We start from the raw sequence: 21,944 nt of genomic DNA, 5'->3' as shown, positions 1-21,944 counted from the left end.
CCCAGCCTGACCCCACAGTCTCACAGCTTCATGCCGTTCCCTGTCGCTGTCCCCAGAGAGCAGAACTCAATGCCTGCCCCTCTGCTCCCCTCATGAGGGAGCTGCAGGCCGCCATGAGGCCTCCCCCAACCATTATTGCATGCTTCTAGGAATGGAGACCCAGACCAATTTGCCTAAAGGGTTATGAAAAAGAAAACAAACGCAATGGATATCTTAGTTTAAGAAAAACTGCTTGAAAAGCTTCACTGAAGTTTGAAAAATGTTTCAAGTATTAAACTTTTGCGCTTATTGAGGTTCAACCCTCCTTTTAATTAGTAAACCTACATCTAAGCATCTGTAAAATAATAATTAGCCTTTGAATAAACAAGAGACCTTCTGACAATAACATGCTTATTGGAGATCTCTGGAAAAAATACAAAATTTTTGCTTTTGTTCTGTTTCGTACGGTCTTCACTGGCAATTGCTAAGACTAAAGCAAAAGCAGCAGAAGCAGCTTTTCTATTTTTAGAAACAAAGACATCCAAAGCGATGATTTATAAAACCTCTCTTGTAAAGACAAAAGCTGTCATTTCCATGCATTTACTTGAGAAAAACAAAAAAACTGAATTATATGTAATATGTATACTCATTTCAAAGAGATGGTTTGGATTCTATACACAATTAACTGGTTAAAGAACTGACAGATTTTTACAATACATCTTTACAAGGCAATGGACCAAGAAGGGCCACAAAAAATTCTCCCTGAGGAAAGACACTGAATTTGAAAAAGCCCCACAGAATTTTCAATCTGTGAGGAAAGAAGAAGAAAATGCAGCACAGCAGGGGAAGTGTTTTAGAAATTAAAACCAAGGTCTGCCGTTTGCAACTTCTGCGTTAGCTTGTTTTCAAAAGGCAGAAGTTATTAATTTCTAAGAAGAACCTCAAGCTTCAGTAGGAACACCACGGTCAATCATTTTGGAAGAAGATAGATCTCAAGTATTGTCTTCAGAGGCTCACCTATAGAAGGCCTAACAACTACACCAAACACTGTGCTGTTGTGCTTCCTTCACAGAAATGCTCCGGACCCCTTGCTGTGGAAGATGTCCACCACGGCGACAGATGCCACGCAGAACAGAAACACAGCTCTGTTCCTCTCACAGCTAGCAGCTAGACCAGAGCAGACAACCCCACTAATATACACACCAGGTATGCTATATATACCTACTGTATAGTTCTTTAAATCAAATGAAATGAGTGCTGTGTTCTATGCTAATTTATATTTGATAGTAAAAATATTCCTCAGTGCTACGAGCAGTAAGATGTGCACAGTTCTAGACCACTGTGTTACCACCACAACCATTAAAAAAAAAAAAAGGGAGGGGGCATATAAAAAAAATCATGGAATATTCTTCCTTTTCTTGCTGGTCTAAAAATGGTTGCCCAAAGCAATACATCATGAGGAGAAACTCATGTTTTGTTCCTTTCTCCAACACCAAGGCCACTTAGACAATCTTTCTCCTTTTGTCACCAGTAAAGAGAAACACCCATACCAGAGATTACTTTCACTCCATGCCTTAAACAAAACAACTTACCTTGATTTCTCTCACTCTGCCTTGCTCATGGGTAGATACACTCTCAAAATGCTCACCAAATTCGCATCCCCTGTTGCACTCACCTCCTCTGGGTGTGAAGTTTCCCATTTTCCACAACTCTCCAGTGTTCTGTAACATCCAGTTTTCTCAGCACCCTCTGCCTCCAAAATATTCCCCCCCCCCCCCAAATATTTCTTAATTTTCTAGTTTCACTTTGGATTGCTTTTAAAGCTTTTATACTTTGCTCTTCCTCACTAATTTCATGTATTCCCTGGACCAACTTTTCTTCTCAATTAGTTTAATTCCTTTAAAAATACAAAAAGTTAAAAAAATCCCTATCCATCTCCTTGCTCTTCTCCTCTCTCCTCATGTTGTTTTTCCCTCACCCTTTTGCTACCACTTGGGTTCCATGTAATTCCCATTTATTTTGCCTCACAAATCTCTCTCTCTCCCACTCAAACTCTTAGTTTTCCTATTTCCCTCCATTTCTGTAATTTATATCCTTTCTCCATGCCTTTTTAGCATGCCTGCGCTGTAAGACTCAGGGTGCAAAGTCTCCCACTCTGGTGCCCTCACCCATCTGATTTACAATCCTTCTTGGCATTCCCCAATTCCTCCTGATGGAGCCTCTTGGCACCTGCATCCTTGGCAACAACAGCCATTAAGCAGAGCTGCTCTGTTCCACGTTCTTTTTTCTTCCTTCACTTCCTCTTCTCCATTGCCATCTAAAGCATATGGAGGATGGTTATGGTCTGGTACCTTTGTGACTGAACTACCTTGCATCCCAAACAACTACTCCCAGGAAGTAACAGAGGAATTTTCAAATTCACATTCCTCTAGATAATCTATACTACATTTTCTCTGTTCTATATCCAATGGCCATTAAGGTAAATCTGCCATTGTTGCAAAGAATGCGTGCTCAGACCTATCAGTGAAACAGAACTATTTCACCAGCACTACCGACTCAAGCATGGAGAGTATGAAGTGGCACTATACTAAGACTCACAGAGAGACAGTTTTGTGTATGTATGTGTGGGTACAATGGGGATAATGAGGATATAATTACAAGGTGATAAATCAATGGTTGAACAAAGAGAAAACACGGCACTACTTAAAACAACCAAATCTTTTAATTAGAAAGCAACAAACATGCAAACAGCAGGTATAGAAATTTATTTGAACCAACGTTTTTACTATAATGAAAGTTACTTGAAAACATTGATCCAAGCTCCCACATTTGCAGGTTAAGGAAAATATTGCACTTTGCATCTTCTAGCACCCCTCATACATGGCAAAACATTTTAAAAACATTTTTGCTTATTTTACTTGCACACTCTCCCAAAGTCATGCACACAGTCATTCAAAAACAAAAGGTTAGGTTATCCAAAAGCAATACCTTAGAATTGCACTAAAGCTCTGTAAGGAAAAATATAATTAATGTCTTATACAAATTCCATTAACGTCTAGGTGCTTGCACACAACTGCCAGTTACTCTTCATCTTCATTTTCATTCTCCTGACCAGATCCTTCTGATCTGTCACCTTCCAATCGGTCTGTAAGGCACAGAGAAGATTTAGTGAAGAGAACTTCTGAAGTTTTGGGGTATTGGCAATTTTTATAATTTAGTATCCCTCTGGGCTATTACACAATGCACAGTGGCTGTGGGTTATACAGTAACAGAACCATGAAAGAATCTGAAACTGGACTGACAGCAGAGATTGGGTAGATATATTGTAACAAGAAAGAACAGTGACAGCAAAAGCTCTAAAGGACTTCCAGGCATAAAAGCGAATTTTGTGTACAAAAGGAGAAACCTTGTAGGTGCTGACTGGCTGTCAGCACAGGAAAGATGAATGCAAGCATGATATTAAAAAGAGACAGTGAATCCAAGAGACTGAGAATAATTTTCTGAAGAGCTAAAACTAGAATAGCTGCGATTAGAAAATCTGTATACTCCAGAAAACAGGGGAACTGCTATTTGTCACTGTATACATGAGGAAAAAAAAAAACAGTACTTTTTGATGTAAATATTTAGAGAAAGGCAAATACAGAAATGTGTGTGGGAACATGACTGGCTCAAGATGTATCACTCAAACATGCACTGTTAGGTTAAGAAAAAGTTCACCCAGCAGGAACACAGAAAACATAATAAATGAAGAAAAACACCAGCTAATGTATTCATTGACAGCAGAGGTGAGGCACGCCACTGAGCTGGATACAGTGGCTTTGCTCTTCCTTTCCTGTCCGTCTGCTCCTAATAGATCAGTGGGAGGTGAAAGAGGAGCAGCAGCTGCTGCCAGGCAGTTTCCCTCCTGCCCCACTGTACAAGCCCACTGTTCTGCTCAGCAAGTGCTGGACTCCTCACATTCAGTATTTAACACCATCATCACCCTCATCTACTAGGTTTCTATGCCTTGTGTCATATCAGCCCCCCAAAATTTCCCCTCTCTGCTTCTTACCCAGTACCATGCCTCCATTGTCCTACTTCTTCAGTTTCAACCCACTGCAGTCAGCTTAAGCACTAACACCCAGGAACATGAGTTTCCAGTGACTATTATCCATGCAACCCCTCCTATCACCAGTTTCAGACCCTAGTGAACAAGGAATGCTAGTACCTGCAGCAAAAGGTTTGCTCATTACACAGTCCTGGATCTTCACACCTTCCTTCATTCCCAGGCAATCCCAAGTCCACAACGAGTGTCAGTTTCTTATGACTCATTCCAGTCACCCCAACACTTTTTCCATCACAGCCCTCATCTCCTAGAGATCTTTTCTTACTGAATATGTTTCAGCATAGAATTAGTACTACATTACTAATAAACACATTACTAACAAACTATTACAGGGTGGATAGTATGGGAACATCTAAAATATATTGTGCATTTTTCTTGTTCTTTGTTTTGAGATAAAACAATCGAACAAACACAAAAAAAGAACAACCAGCTGCAAAATGCTGCAAGTCTCACCGTACAGAAGCTATTCCTAAGTACTTCTATTAAGAGACTCATGAAGAACCACTGAAACCTCTCACAAACCCCAACATAGCCACATACAGCTGAAGATCTTGATGGTTCCCCAGTCCATCTGCTATTTCATAGATCAACGTGGTGGTCAAGTTCTAAAGAAGTCTCTCACCTGCTCTTATATGATTCAAAGATGCCAACATTCGTAACATAAAAGAAGCTGGAACAGTAATAGTGTTTCTGGTTTCTTCCAGCATTAATTCATTACGTGTTATAACCTGGCAGCAGGGAAGGGGGAAAAAAAAAACAGTGTAAAAATGAATACAAAATCGTAGTGCATCAGTATTAGTTTGACAATACAAAGTTTCTAGTTTCTATGCATTTACAGAACCCAAAATTACAGTATTTGTATGTGGTATGAAAAGTAAGCTATCTGCAGGCAGAGTTCACTGTCTAGTTGTCTAACTAAAGAGTATTCTAGTAAGATCATCATTCTGTTGTCTGTGTCCATGGTAGATACTGAGACAGGCAGCTGAGAAAAAACTTTTGTAAATTAGACCTTGCAAGAAATAAGGACGACTGATGAGAGAATGTGCTGTTCCAGATGGCAACTGTTGCAGACAGCAAAGATCTAGCACTAGCACTGGCCAAGAATGTAGGAAGGAAAAGAGATGAGGTTATCCTAAACTCCTACCTTCATGCTGCTTAAAACTTTTGGAGAAAATCCAAGGAACACAAGCAATTATTCTATCCCAGTTCAGGAACATTCTTCAGCTCCATAATTCTTTCTGAACATGTCTACAGCTTACCTCTAAATTACTTGAAATAGCCATCTCTTACTGCCTTAGTTTCAAGGAAGAGAAGCCCACTAACAAATACCTTTAAGCTCTTTTGCCTCTTTCCTTCCTCAAGGTAGTTCCTTGCCAACCCTCTTGCTTTGCCATTAAGTTCTAATCCCACACCTTCACTTGCCTCTCAAACCATGGTTTTTTTGGTTATCACAAAGCATAAACATTTCTTTAGGTGGAGACACGTTCGGACCTTAATACGGTCCTTCCTCGAAGACCATATGCTGTAAGGCAGGTAAATAAAGCATTTCTTTTTTTCTTGAGACTCATTCTCAAGCCTGTTCATCTTCTGAGGAAAATGTTCTTGCAGATGTCTGCAGTGTGCTGTTCCCAGCCAAATCAAAGCTCCTCTTTTCTGTTATTTTCATCTACTTATCAAGCACTTTTCACAGCTGATCACTCCCAAAAAGAAGCAAAGTGAGAAGATAGCACGCTGCCATTTTTCCTCTTTCATCTTCTATTTCTCCAATGCATCATCAGTAACACCTTTTTGACAGCCTGTTCATCTTTTCAGCTCCTTCTGAGGCTTTTTCTGTGTCCAGAGATTTGTTCCCATTGTTGCCATTTTTTCCTACTCCCTAAGGTCATGTCCTCTTTTAATTTTAAATGTGGTTCTATATCTATAGTAAACACTCCCCAAATGTAATTCTTCCTCCTCTCTTGCCTTTCCATGGCTATGAAGAAGTTAGTTCAGCTATTTTAGATACTTATTGTAGCCAAAATTAATGTGGTAAAAACTCTGTTTCTATCAGGTTCTCTTGTTCTCTACATAGATATTTCGATACTAGGATCAAATTAAACAAACAAACAAATCAAAACCCATGTAAAATCACAAAATATACTGTTGTCAAATTTACTGCAAGTCAATTTTTAATTGAAAAAGCTACTAAAATTCAAAATTACTAAAAATCAAGTAACAAAATTCTCAATATGATAATTACTTTTAGCACACATTTATGTTAGTTTGTTTAAAGACAACTAGTGCCTTGATTTCTGACTCCTGCCAGTTTTTCTTCCTTATGTGACTGTTCATACCTTTTCCAACTTTCCTCCATACATAACTTATTACTGTATTTCGTACCTATAATTTCTAGGAGTTAATGAAATACAAAGTGCCTCCGTGTGCTGCCAATTATAGGAAAGTTAGCTGTCATAAAGGACAGCTTTTTATTTGTAGCTCATTTGTTTAATATTAAATAACTGTTAGTTTAATATCAATGATTTGCAATGAAGACTTTTGTAGAACTGGAAGATGCAACATTACTGTGGAAAAGGAGGGAAGGTTCTTACCTCATCTGCAAGTTTTCTGTTAAAAATCCTGGATTCTTCCAATGGTGACCAAATTTTTATATCATAGTCAATACCGGAAGAGGCCAGAACTAGAAATAAGTAATATTAATAATTCTAATTAAATATGTCTTTACCAGTATTTTCTGCACTTAAGTGGAGTTGAAGAAAAATAACTTCACTTACTGTACTACTAGAAACATTTAATTGCAAAAGTCAGCTCTATGCTGAACACACAACTACATAATTCTCCCTATGGGACCTGAGAAAGAAGACATATGCAAACTTCAAGAGACCTTTAAAATAAACAAAAAAGAAACCACCATAACATTGGAGCAGAAAGTAAGAACAAACTCAGCTACTAATATATTTCTGATGGTGATCTGATAATTATACACATTAGTAACAAAGCCTTAGGACTTCTGAATTCAGTTACAAAGACAGAAGCAAGAAATTTTCAAATACAGTTTTATATTTGATAATTTTGATGTCCTTCATGTAAATTTCTTTGACATTCAAATATACAAAAGCAATGGACGCTCTCATAAACAATTCTACAATACACAAAACAAAATTCCATTTTCTAGATCATTGCACAAAAACACTATGGAGATAAGACTTCCATAGAAGCATCTCAGTAACTTGAAAACTGTACAAGTTTAACAATCTTATCCTCATCTGGTATTATTATAACTTTATTTGTTTACAGTTGACTGTTATTCTAGAGCCATGTAGGCTATGAAGAAAAAAGAAATAACATGAATGCTTTCTTTGTGTCAGAAACTGTAGTATCGTTCAGATATTCCATCCGCATGTCAGATGACATCTGATTCCTTCTACTACTTCTGTTCATCTTTTCTATAAATATTTCTCCTGAAATACAAACTGATAAAATTTCTATGAATTTTATTTCTTTTAATCTCACAAAGACGGCGAGTCTGAGACACACTTCACTCAATTTTCAAACAGAGAAAGTAGAGACCTGATTCAAGTATCAATTCCCACAGTGTTGCTGGCATCTCAGTGACCCCATATTTCCCTCACTGTGTCATGGAAAACATTTAATGTACTGGAGGGAGCAAGAAATTGATATTCTTTTTACTGCATCTTAACTTTCTATAAATACTATGTCAGTAACATTTTCATTCCAAGAAGTTATTGAGTAAGGAGGCTTTCAAGGGTTGAAAAGTCATTAGTAAAAGACCAAATCATAAGCAGTATTATCTAATTTATATTGGAAGAACAAAAAGGAGTTTGATGAAAAGCTACCATTACAATGCTCTATTGAGCTACACAGAATTGAAGATTGAGTTTTGAGACTTTTACTATAGATAACCTGAACGCAGCCTGTGAAAAATGATCATCTTACTTGGGTCAAATGGATGAGGCTGAAGACAGTTCACCACATGATTATCAGCTTCCAGCAGCATGAGATGTTCGGCAGTATGTCGATCCCATATAAAAATATGGCCACAATCTGAACCACTCATGACAAAGTTAGATCCCCAAAAATTGGCTTCTTTTATCTGCAGTAAGAACACAAATAAAACTTACTTTATAACACCAGCTTGGGAAACATTGAAGAGCATACTCCCATTTCTATAATAACATTGCATCTGAATTAAGAGCTCTGCAAATGGAGAAAGACCACTTAAAGAAATCTGAAAGAAACATTTAAAGAAAAACAATTAAAAAAAAGAAAATTCAGAAGGTTAAAGATCTTCAGTGCAAATTGACTGCTAACAGAAAAATGGAGAGGAGCTGGGACAGACACAGCAATTTGGAAATAAGAGAAATTATATTGTACCTGAAGTTCTACAGATAATGACAGCAGATATGTTACTTTCCAGAGTGATGAGATGGATACTGGAGACAGGGGTACACAAAACACTTTTTGGGAAGAGTTTGGTAAACTAAAGTGAGTGACAGGCTAATAAATAGTGTGGATTTTCCATTTACAGAATAAGAGGAGACAGAAGCTTACGAAAACTGGGGGGTGGGAATTAACTGTCTCTGACAGATAAAAAGGGGTCATGGAATCAAATATTTTAGTTTATTTTTCTCTATAATCTATCAGATAAGAACTAAGACTTTCTGGTTCAAGTCCAAAATTAGAGTTAGAAGCCTTGGAAAAGGAAGACATTCAAGTAGAAGTGAGTCCTAAGCTATTACAGCAGTACTTAAGTAGATGAAAGTAGAAGCATGCCTCCCTGCAAGTGCAACCAGTAATATTATAGTTTTACTGTTTGTTTTTAATTTATTTATTATTGTTTTTGTTTGTTTTGACACAGTGATGACACATTCTACTATATATGGTTGCTCCTACCTTTGTTTTGTTAGGATATCCAAGCACCTTTGTGAAATGTTTGAAGTGATATGGCTAACATTTGACACATCTGTAGTTTTCTCATTCTACCAGTGAAGAATACTTGTAATAAGGGCCAAATTGATTTTATTATATATATATATATATTTTAATTTTAAACACAGACGATGCTTTACTAAGTTTACAGGTGGCATGTTCTGTGAGGACCTACAGTTCATACTGAAGGTCATTCTGTCTTGGACCAATTTAGGGAATTTTACTTTACAGTGACCGGACTAATATCACACAAACTATATTCAGTATTAAATCACTTATTCATCAAAAATAAAAATTGGATCATCTCCGTTTTCAGCCTACAGCCAACTCCTCTGCAACTTCATTGATAACAAGTTAGTTTGACCCTGGATAGTAATTGGCTGTAGCTAAAACAGTCAAGGAAGATTTCTTCGGTGTTCACTGGAGAACTACACATTTGTAGGAGGAAATTCACCCCTGAGAATAAGACAATGATAATTTTACTTGAAAGATGCAAAAAATACCAAGATTTTTTTTTTCATAAACCAGAAAAACTATGAGAAAATTCACAAATACAGCATTGTGACTAAAGAGCGCGCATTTTTTTGTGAGTGAACACAGGTGGACTGGATGTGCCACTGACTGAAGCATATGACAGAAGGATCCAAGGTCCAGAGAAAGCTTCCGGAAAGACAGCCACTTTTCACTGTAAATGTATAGTTCGTTGTGAAGTTCTGCAATCAGTGAAATGATGCAGACAACATGCATTGGGCTCTACTCTTCTGGCAGCTTCTTCAGGAAGATCTGAATGCTAAGGGAAGATGATGGACAGCTTCCTTTGGAGCAGAGGGACCATCTCAATAGAGATGGAAAAGGCTTCCTCTCTCATTCAGCCTCTTCCCTCACAATCAGCCTCTGGTATCTGCTTGTTCTCTCCATCCCATGAAACAAAACACCCTCTTAGTAAAAGGAGAAGGGGTCTTAGGGAACAACATACTCATGTTGTTAGGCTAGTATACTATACAGGGATTTACTACATCTTCCATTCCCTTTTCCTTGCATCAAGTGCTATAATTCAGTAGGTATTTATGTCTTAAACTCCTTAAACATTCATAGTCTCATCAGTATCATTGTTCCAGATATTATTTGCTAACAACGCTGTGAATGCTTTCGTCATGAAGTCACAGCCTCCTGCTAAGAGACTTCAGAATGGCTAGACTGTCTTGTCCTTGATTCTGAGGATTAAAGAAAATAGCAAATATAGCCAATTCCAAGGTAACTAACTTGACCTGTATTTGACTTGCAAAATATTCTGGGAGACAAGTGAGGAGCCAGATCTAAACTGTTTTCTTCTCTTTTTCCCCATCCCTTCCCTGAATATATGGTATTGTCACGGGCTTATAATTACTAGATGAAACATTATTCTTATATTATTTGTATTTATATTGCATTGACTCATATAATTATTTTTATTAGACTAATATTATTTTATTTCTTAAATACTATTTACTTATAATTTAGTATTTACTATACAAGTATTTATTTATTTATTATAGATTTACTGATCAGTGGGAAAATCCTGACTCACTGAGTGTCTCACAGAACTGCAATCTAATGAGTTCTGGAACTAACACGGCTGAAGCAGTCCTACAAAACAGAGTAGTATTACAATGCATATGATCATGTAAACAACAGAGAAATCACAGGCCAGAAGAAACTGGCAGGATTATCAGGTATCAATTTTCTTGAGATATAACACATTATTACACACCTGTTACATTCATGATAGTCTTATGACTACAGCCTAAAAGACTGTGACTTGTTTAATTTCTGTGCCAAAAAAAGAAACTTAGACTAATTTTCAAGAAACAACAATTATGCTGTTAAATGTAAAGTAATCTTCCCATCCCAAGGCCTCTCTTGCCTTCACATCTGTAACCCAAATGACGTCAAACTAGTCAAAAGACGTCAATGACTAGTCTGAGCAAACAAGAATGGGTTACTTCCTTCACTAAATGTTATAGTCACCTTCAGAAGTCATTTCTGTATTTACTCAAAGTTAAACAGTAAAGTAACCACTGCTCAACTATTTGAAGTGAGAAAAGGCTAGGCAGCAGTATCTTTCTCACTCTATCTTCTACACCATCCACACACAGGGTCAGAGGTTAGATGGTATGGCAAAAGGAGTAACAGTCAAAGAATGATGGCAGAAGAAGAACATTCAAAACTCAGTCACAAACAAGGTATCAGCTGAAAGCTTCAAAATAATCCAATGTTTGGGTGAGAGAAAAGTGTTGGGAAGTCAAAAATGTAAATCTACACAAAATATTACACTTTAAAAAGTTGTTAAGTACCTCTTATTATTTTTTTCAAATTGACATATGCTGGGCAGAAGAGATGCCTATATAAACAGAAGTATCCTATACAGCAAAGTTCACACAGATGATTTCAATGTTTGAAGTTTAGCATAAAATAATTTCATAATTTATGGTATTTAAGAATGTCTCATATGTAAGAGACAGAAACTTGACCTTCAGAGAGGGCAAAAGACCATCTGCACAGAATTCTACTATGGAATTATTTTCCAAGTAGCACATCACAATAAAACTCTAAAGAGGGTAATGCCTGCATCCTTGCTTTTTGCATAGTCTTCTCAGAAAATGCACAGGCAAAAAGGACAGACACATAGTCTTGCTCTGCACTTTGCCCCAACTATCTTACTTTAAAAATTGCCATGATAAAACAATCATATTAGTAAGCTGAACCATTACCACTGTTAAAAATATGTGCTGCATTTCCAGCATAAGTATGTCCAGTTTCAAATTTCAGGCTTGGGATCTTGCTAGACCTTTGTCTACAGAATATGTACCAGTGATACAGTCAGTGCAATCAAGTCATCTTTAAGACTAAAAATAAGCCAGACAAATAGCATTCCTGGATTCTGTAGTGCAAGACACATTTCCAATATTTTTCTCTTACAGTTCTATTTTTGTTTTTCAAATAGAAGTGCATCCTTAGTATGTCCAATAATAAATAATCTTATATTTTAATTCTCAATTGTGCCTTCTTTCTGCTTTCTTTATATTCCCTTAAGCAACTGTTTATTTTACATTTCTAATACTTACAGAACTTAATTTTAGTGTCACATAAAATCAACAGATTTCAGATTCACATTAAAATATTTTGTGTTTTCAAATTTATATACACATTTTTACTGTATGCATACATAACCTATCTGCTTATTAGTTCCATACAAGTGCTCTATTAAAGAAAAAAGTTTCTTTAAAGCTAACATTTTAAAATGGGAACTTGGGGTGAGTGGATTGAGAGGAAGAATGGCAAATGTATGAAAGAAGATACAACTAGGACAGGAGAGAAAAATACTATGGAAGAGACAACAAAAGAACTGAAGGTATAAGGCAGAAGACAAATTTTGAAGAGAAAGGACAGTCTGGGCTCAAAAGAACATTCTTTTTTTCCTAGAGGTAAAAAGAAAGAAGAAATCCCACTCCTCAGCATTCCACTACCATTGCACACCCTGCTGCCATTGCACTTTATGGTCTGTTTCATGGAAGAATGGTAATATCCACTCTCCTGGTGACATTACTCAAGGGGATATGTGGCAGGGATGTGTGTGCTGGACATAAAAAGTTCCAGGCCTGCAAATGGGGCAAGCAAACATCAACATAATGCTACTGTTTTTATTTTTTGCAAAAATCTGTCACTTTCTGACAAATATAAGAATTACCCTCAAAATATGCTATTAATTTTTTTTGTAAGATTGACAAATTAAACTCTCAGAAGTAAGGAAGTACCAGAATTATTAATATAATATGATATTATTATATTTTTACTATATATTAAAATAATTGATGTTCATGTAATTGACAAGACAATTTCAACCCTGGATAGCTCAGGTGTATAGGATGCAAGACCTCTCTAACCTGTCTCCTTCCTAAATTCCAAATGAAAATCATCTCTCTTCTTGCAGAAAAGAGGGTGTCCATCAAAAAATAAAAACAAAAAAAGATTAAAATGAATTTTGCCACCATAGAAACCTAAGTGGGAAATTACACCCTCTTCTTCCACTGCATACATTCCTTGTCAGAGGTGCTCACACAAAACAAAAGCTGAAACACAAAATCAAATGCTGAAGAAACTAAACAAAACGCATGAAATAATCCATAATAACAACACATACACAAATGGAGACTGAATTGAAAACACTGAGGCAAGCTTAGCTTTAATATCTCCTATCTACTAACTGTTTAATGCTATGACTTTTAACTAGTCATAACTAGTTTTTAACTAACTTTTAACAAACTAATGTTTGGGGTTTTTTTTGAGTATTTAATATTAATTTGTGAAATCAGTGCAAAATCTTGTCATTAATCAATTTTATTCTAAGTGCTTATGCATATTGAAACATGCTTTTACTGAATCATTTTCCCAAGTGTAATAAAAGCCATTCATACAAACTCTAGAAAACTGGTTTTGGAGGAAGAAGAACTACTCTCAGATCAGCTGCAAAATCATACACCCGCTACTTCTACAAAATACCACCTAATATTGAAAACTTGACATCTTCACAGTACTGTAAAAAGGACAAAAAGAAATATGAAGGAAAAAATGCACTACTGCTTTACAAACAGTAACTGTATTTTTCTTAAAATATAGCATTTTATATGAAAAAGACAGGGTATATAGTACAGATATTAAAAACTAATAACTAACAGTATCTGCCTTTTTAAAATTTAAGTATGTCAAAGCTCTTCAGAATTACTATTGAAGTATATTTGAAGCTCTTTAAATAGAAAGTAATGATTAAATAAGAATTTGAAGAGCTTGGAAGGAAAAGTGAGGATTCAATAATAATTTTGAAGGTAGTCACATTTTATACCACTTAAGCTGACAGACAAAATGAAAAAGAAGTTAAGAGAAACACACAAGATTTAAAAGGAAGTTAAGGAGACGGTCAAACTCCCAAAAACTTACATGCTTAACACGGTGATACACAAGTCATGCTAATTTTAATTTTCATTTAGAGCAAATTATACGGCTTCCAACTGAATATACAAGTAGAAGTGCTGACAATGTCTGTTTTGGCAGGCATACTAATTCACGCCATAAAAAATCTACAAAAAATCGCCAAAAAAATCTACAGTTCCAAAAGCAAACAAAGTTTGTACCATTGTCCGGGAGTTCCGATGACCTTTATAAACCATCTTTATTAAAGGACGTCTAATATTCAAAGTCTCCAGTTCTTCCATTTCTTTTCTTTCTTTCCTCCTTCTGAAGAGCTCCTGAATGCGGGCAACAGCAGATCGTCTACAAATAGCACACAAAGAGAACGCTACTGAAAGGCCATCTCCAAACACTGAAATGAGCTGTCAAAACAGGGCTATCAAATAACAATTAGGCACTCAAACACACTCTTCATAAGTTTGGTACAAACATCAACATTATCCCAAATGTAAAATTACAGACTTTAAATTTTTCCATCCTGGCTTAGAGCAAGAATAGCATGCAAGACAGTGGACTGTCAAGTGATGCAACATTTTATTGCCTATCTTAAGTATAAACTTCAGATGTTATTTTAATTTTATTATTATAAAATTAACGTGCTGTTTTATTGTTCAGTGCTAGAGATATACTCCTAAATTCTGAAGTGAAAAACTTATGCCCAAACAATTTTTTTTCAATTTAAAAAAGTTGAAGGATCTAGTGTGTCTTCTAGTGTTTTGTTGTTGTTTTTTCCAAATTTCATGAAATGCATTCCTCCTTGCTATTTCCTTATGACAAGGCTCAAGGCTTAGACAGCTTTAAAAAGTTTCCACTACAGACAGAAATGACTTGAAATCATTTATAGTAGAAACTATCTGTATATTAGCACTGGGCCTACAGCAGAAGACTTCCTAGAATAATAGAAAAAAAATAGCTAAATACTATATTCTGTTTTGTGACTGTTTAGTTCCAGGAAACTACTTTTTGATCAATCTGTGAAAAGCCTCTTGGTGTTGTGTTTTTCATGTTAAGCTCTTAGTTTTCAGATTCTCAAAATTCCAGTTATAAACAAACTGCCATGACCCACCACCTGCATCCAGCTCTTTTTCTTCTTTTATTCTGTGTCAAGGTTCCTATTAGGCTTGAGGTCCAGAACACAGTCCATGGGGAATGTCATTCCCAGAAGAAGCAGGTACTCATTTTTGCAGAAAGCAAGTAATCAAGCTATAACAGGAATTTATAGAATCCCAAAAACTAATCTGAGCCAGAACTGAATACATTTGTAACCTCAGTACACTGCTATGAGAAGGCTAATAACCTGAAGTAGTCCTTAAGCAATATGGTAGTATTTTAATTGCTGATTCTAGAGACTCTTGCAACATGAGAGTCTTCTTTCCCCCCAAAAAAACCACTAGTTCTCTCTCTTAATTTCCTCTACCAGTGATCTGTACATATGTTTGTTTCATTTTTGTCATAGGAGAAATTTGGACAAAAAGAAGATAAAACACGTGTTATCCTACAAGCTAAACAAAGATGGAAAATGAATGCAAGCAATGAGTTATTAATACAGAAGATATATATATATCTTATACAAAACTGTCATACTAAGACAGGTCTTCTAATACAGCTGAACTTTTAAAATATATTTTAATACTATTGTTTTTACAGAAATTAGAAGAGATTTGTAAATGTTAGCCGATAAATCCACTTAATAGTGGGCTAATACATTTCCTGAAAATTTGTCTAGCAAACAATCCCAGAAAAAGGACTACTACTATTAACATTGTGAGACTTTTCTACACCCACTCCCCCAGCAATTTCATATCTAGGCAATTTTCTGGTTCCTCCTTCCTATACTACACTAAATAAATATACTGAGTTTGTTATTTAGTCCGTACAATATATGGAGTCTCAACTGTAATTTTCAGCAGATTTAAGAACAAAGATCTTCAAAGTCCTTATACACTGAAGAGGAAAGAAAACAAAAAAAACCTCATGTTCTACATCTATTATGCTTTAAAGATCATCAAATTATTTTCCTTACTGGTTTACTTCCATGTGAAGGAAAATGATGGGTGGCACGTATATGATAGACCACGTATATAAAATACTTGCAAAAATTTTAAGCAATTATTCATACACATTTGGTTTTGTTGGAAAAAAAAAGATATTGTTTCTGTGAGAAAGTAAAAGCAATAATCATTTAATAATTATTCTGTTACCAACCACATCAATGATCATGGTTTTGGAAACAACACACAGCTGTTCAGCACAGTGAGACCCTTTTGGTTTCAAGACAATGCCTGCTAGCCTTACAGCTACTGCTTACTATTATTCCCATTTGGATTTTGGGATGGAGTGTACTTATCCACATTAATTATCAAAAATATGTGTAGTGGAAAAGTTGAGAAGTTAATCATTAGGTCTGACAAAGCAGTAAACTTGTCTAGCTCTTTTAGAAGGGTTACTTGCTAGATAGCAGCTAAAAAGGTCTTGGGATTAGAAGATGGTGTTAAAAGTAACTAACTAGTATCCCTGAGTAGTTTCTTGAATAATTTTTGGTTATAGCATCTCTATAAAAGTTAATGTCTCCCTCTAAATTCGTCTAACGCACACATTACAAAAAAAGTCAAGGATATTCAGCACTGAGAATCATGCATTTTTAAATAAAAGCAGAAGCACAAAAGCAACTTTTGATAAAAACACTGTCTTTCAACTAGATTCAGTTCTAAGTTAAAAAAAATAATAATTTTGGCTCTTATTTTTGAATGGCATGAATGGGCTGATATTTAGTTCTCTTTTACAGTCAATGACTACCTTCCACAGTGAGAATGTAGCCAAGCACATGTGACTATAACTGTGATGCTGTTATCAGGCATTCTAGTAACACACTGCTAAAAGCAGGAGCCTGGCAGAAGCAAGCCTTCTGCAGTAAAGATATATATGAGCCTAATCTAATGCTATTTCAGAACTAAGAACCTCTCTTAGAGGTTTGGTTTCTCCATAACTAAAGATTTTCTGTACATTTTTAAGAAACTTGAAGAAAAAAAAGATGGCATTTGTTTTAATGGCTTTTTAATTTACACTTATATTTGTGATAAGTAATTCCTGTCCATGACATGAACTTAGGCAGTAGCCTAAGCATTTGCATCATCTGTAGATACAGAAGCATGCTGTGCAATTCTTTCCTCTTCCAAAGTTTGGCCAAAGCTAAGCCTGACTACGAGCTGCTGTTTCCTCTCCAAACTCCACACCCTTTGTAGTAAATTTAATTATCTGAATATCAGCACACATTGTGTTGGCATTCTTCAGGCAACTCCATCAACTGATGAAACTGAACATTATTTATCCATATTCAGGCATCAAATAATGAAGATGCCTGAGAAATGTAGGATATAGATTAATATTATTGTTATTAATTTTACAGAACAGAAAATGTTATGTCTTGTATTGCCAAAGAAACTACTGTGGGTAGTTCTCTGACTTTAGAATAATTCAGTACTACTGTCCCCTCTGAATGTATAAAGCTAAAGAACGTTTTGCCAAATTTTGTGCTACCTCATGTAATATCTTACAATAAAGTTGGTGTGTACAGTCTTGATGAGACTGCACCCACGACAATATACAGTACTTCCACCATCTCAGTGGAATGTACCTTGAGGTAAGATAGAAAATATTATTTCTAAAAATAAGGACACGGGCATGGAGTAGAGTACAACTTTGTTCCTTACAATCAGCCAGATTGAAGACTTTGAAATCAGTTGTTATAAACATTAAAGATCAAAAGAGCATTTAAATTAAACCCTACATGAGTGGAATAGGCATTCAGAAGTGAAACCATTATATTCTTTCAGTTAATAGCCAGAAAAATGGAAAAAAATTTAAACATACAAGCTAAGTCAAAAAACTTTTTGTCACATAGGACATTTTCTGTGTGTTCAGAAATTGTGACATCTAATATAGAATCACTTTAAGAAAAGCTATGCAATTAACACAATTAAAACAGTTTGTTTATTATAGTACAATATTTTTCTTGAAAGTAAAACACAAGATTTCTCTTAAAAATATATTTTTGAGAGCTGCAGACCTCAGTTCCCCATGTATGTTACTCAACAATTTCTGGCTAACTAGCCCTGCTTGTTTTAAAACAACTATGCTTATCTATTAGTTAAAAGAGTGATAGTCAAAATTAATGATACGTTTTTCAGAAGAAGGAAAACTGAACATCACAATTATCCATCAGCTGAATCTGTAAACAATCTATGGGAATTCAGCTACAAACTGATCCAGTGGAGGCCTGATGCAGTGGCTGTGACAAAATCAATCTGGTACCCTTGATAACGCTGCTTCTTCCAAACACCGTTATTCCAAACTGATCACCTCTTGAGCTGCAGCAGATAGTTGTAGAGCTCATGTGTAGTTGCTTCCTTTTTGCACCCCTTGTCTCAGCTCTGATTACTCAACTAAAACAATATTGATTCATCCAATACTAAGGGTCTGTGTCTTCTAAAGTTTCCAAATTCACTTACACAGCCAAACATCTCTTTCTGCTAAGTACCAGGAACCCTGCTCTCTTCTCTTCTGCTCTTTGAAATTAGTCTTTTTTCCTTGTTGTCATCTTCTCATTTCAACTATTTTTCCTATCCAAAACAACTGCAGGGAACCCAGGACACATTACCATTAACTTAAAAGCTGTTTCTCTAATGCCTTATGGTCATTTCTTCATTGACTGCAGAGAGGAATCCACCTGCCAGCTACCATGTTCTCGTCCAAGAAATTCCAAGCATATGTTGTAACACAGCGACTTTTTACACAGGCAGACAGTGATAGGACAAGGGGGAATGTTTTTAAACGAAAAGATGGGAGATTTAGATTAGATGCTAGGAGGAAATTCTTCAATTCCAACTAAGTTTGGAATGCAAAACGATGAAATGTGTCTGTGGTATTTTCCTCAAAGCATTTAAAATGCAGGATTCAGGTTAAGTTTTCTATAACACCACATCCTATGCCTTTTCCTTTCTGGCCACGCAAAAGCAATATGTTAATTTTCATCATTAGAATTATTTTTACTCATTTGTTTTCCCATTTCCCTTATCTATAGCCTTTGACATTAAATCACTGTAGATTGTTTCTCCCTCTTATCGCACATGGCCAAACACAGTTGCCCAAATTACTTTATACATTCTTAACAACTAATTCACTCAAGTATTTCAGTGAGGAATATGAGATCAAGTGACTATTTCACTTAACTTCATTAACAGAAATATTCTGTAAGATTTAAAGCTCCTTTTGCTAAATATGTATTATCAAATATAACTTTGATAATTACACCTTGTTCAAGCAAAAGAAAAAATATATGTATAGAATGGTCTTTGAGATGTGTATTCTTATATCTTTTCCAGAACTGGGTGTTCTGCACTGTGAGACAAAGCAGATCAGCAGTGGCACATGCAAATATGACACGTTCCTCAGCTGCTGAATGAAAAAAAAAAAGAAGGTATTTGCTTTTCACAAACTACACATTTTTCAAATTCCATTAATTTCTGTGACACACAATAAAAAGGTTAATATGTTGTTAAATGTTTATATTGCCATTTCTTTTCAATTTCCATGCAATACATGCAGCTAAATATAACTCAAGCAATATGTTCTGTAATTCATAGCATTTAAAGTACAGCAATTCTTAAAATACCAGTTAGACATGAAAAACATGAACCTGATAAATCCATTATACAGAAATAAAAAAGAGGAGGGGAGGAAGAAAATAATGAATTACCTCATTATTCTATCACCTATCGCTGTTCCTCTGATATTATATCTAGTAAAGGGAACAACAACTGAAGTCATTCAAAATTGCTGGATATCATGTTTTTAAAGGTTAGCATCTATTACAAAATGAGTTCTACTTCTTCCGAGATTTGTTTTCCTTGATGCGTTAGTATATGAGACTATTTTGATATCAGCAAAAATAATAGACAGATTACATATTAGTACACAAAGTTGATTTTATAAAATGCAGTAATTCTTCATAGATTATAGCAGAAATGGAAGCAGCTGCATAATCATTTCCATTTTACATTTGCATTTGTTTCAAATTTTAACCTAGTAGTTTAAAATTTTCCAGGCTTAGCATCTGCTCATAGATCAGCTTCTGTCAAAGTCCAGATAAAATTAAGTCAGTCATTTAAGTAGGAAAACAGCCCTGAAACAGTTATTTTGACTAATGTGAAAAATAAGTTCAGTCAGTTAAAAAAAGCTGCACTCTGTCTACATGAAGCACGCATATCTTGCTTAGATTGCCCCCCAGCCCTGCCTCACACAGGTTACAATGTACAGTGTTAAGGTAAGCCATGTTATCTATCTGTTCCAACTAAATTTACTGAACTTAGTAAGATTTAAAGAAGATATGCTATGGGCATACTTCAAGACTTAAAAACCTGCTTATCTCCTCATGTTTGTAAGATAAGGGATCATTTCCTATGGATTCCCTAAAACACCCAAGAGGTTATTTTCTCTGTTGAGTATCTAGCTAAATGCTCTGCAGTGCAAAACGGGCTTTTTTTTTTTTTTTAATTGAAATATACTCTGAGCAGTTCCTTCTACAATTCTGTTAAAAAGAGCATGTATTGACTAGCCCATTATCAACGTAAAAATGTAAGTAACTATTTAGCTTCTTTCTGTCACTGGTCTTCACCATCCCTATAGTGATGCTCAGGGGTTGCAGAAATGCTACAGAAAAAAAAGAGATGGCACATTCCCAATTATTTCTTTCAAAGAAAAACTATTCCTAGATGATTTGTAGTCAACATTCAGTTGACTTACCCAATTTATCAACCCACAAAGGACTGTGATATTTCTACTTATTTTGCTGCTAGGTCCTTTTAGGGGCCATTATTAATGTAGGGCTGCTAGGCCCTCTAGGCCCCTTTCCAATTATTAATGTAGGTGTTGAACAGTCTTTCCTGACAGTTCAGTTTCAGGTTAGTTAGGAAGAAACTATCTACCCTCATTATGTCTTGAAATTTTTAAGCATCTACAATAAGAGTTTATGTCCCTTGTATCAATACTTAGATCATGTAAGTGAAATATAAAGACCCAGTTCTTGGTTTGAACACATTAAAATTTGGATTTCCTAACCTAAGCACAATTCAAATAATGAAGGTTCTGTAAACATGAGGTTTGCAAGTGGACAAAAAAAAAATCTATTCACAAATCTGAAATCTACATCTATCTTACTAAAAAAAATGCACAAAACCAGCAAAGTTGAATCAGCAGGAAATTCATCTATTTAACTGCAAGTACTGACAAAACAGATATCAAAGGGGTGCTTTGGCCATTTCTTTTCCTTAAGAAGTTTAAGATCACGATTTCAGAGACTCAGAAGTATACCCTCCCTTTCTCAGTGGAAGAAGCTGCACTTTACAGTAAAAAGCTGACTCTAAGACAGTTTTCTTTATCTTTAATTCCCCAACTATCGAGTTTCTCCTCTACATAAGCAATATGTATTTATTATGTATTAGAAAAAAAAAAAGCCCTAGAATTTACTGCAGATAAGAAAAATACTGATGTTATATACTGGAAAAGGCTTATTAGTCAAACAACTTTTAGCATTGTTTCAGAAGGCTACAGCCTATTATTTTGTCCTAGAGAGATTTTGTTTGTTTGCCACTGTATAAAATAGGCTCATAAAAAAAGTAGATTATTGCACTCTAATTTTATAACCTTCTCTGGAAAGAAAAAAAGCCACAAACAACTCCTCCCACATATTCTAGAGAGATGAAATCTCCTATATTACTTCTGTATTAATGCCATTAATTATCTCATAGAGATGACACATGGGAAACACAATTATTAAGTAAACCTGGGAAGATGAGATTTAGTAAAGGAAGTGTTAGGTAACAATTTACTAAGTGAGAAAAGAGAAAATGTA

General features: G+C 35.5%; 1 protein-coding gene across 12 annotated transcripts in view; it reads right to left on the bottom strand.

The window, feature by feature from the left end:
• Positions 1-2,682: 2,682 nt before the first annotated feature.
• DCAF6 (DDB1 and CUL4 associated factor 6) overlaps positions 2,683-21,944 on the bottom strand; it is an 83,455-nt gene continuing 64,193 nt past the window's right edge. For 7 of the 12 annotated variants that reach the window (XM_083820490.1, XM_083820494.1, XM_083820496.1 and 4 more), the window contains 6 exons: positions 19,791-19,832; positions 14,200-14,338; positions 8,039-8,195; positions 6,673-6,761; positions 4,707-4,812; positions 2,683-3,124 (listed from right to left, as the gene is read on the bottom strand). In XM_083820490.1, coding sequence (XP_083676616.1) covers positions 3,060-3,124; positions 4,707-4,812; positions 6,673-6,761; positions 8,039-8,195; positions 14,200-14,338; positions 19,791-19,832 — 598 coding nt within the window. In that variant the 3' untranslated portion in view covers positions 2,683-3,059. The remainder of the gene's footprint in view (positions 3,125-4,706; positions 4,813-6,672; positions 6,762-8,038; positions 8,196-14,199; positions 14,339-19,790; positions 19,833-21,944) is intronic. The other 5 variants (XM_083820495.1, XM_083820497.1, XM_083820499.1 and 2 more) reach the window with 1 other exon arrangement.

Source organism: Anser anser, assembly GCF_964211835.1.
Source record: "Anser anser genome assembly, chromosome: 1".
Lineage (NCBI taxonomy): Eukaryota > Metazoa > Chordata > Aves > Anseriformes > Anatidae > Anser > Anser anser.
This window is presented reverse-complemented; position numbering and strand designations above follow the sequence as displayed.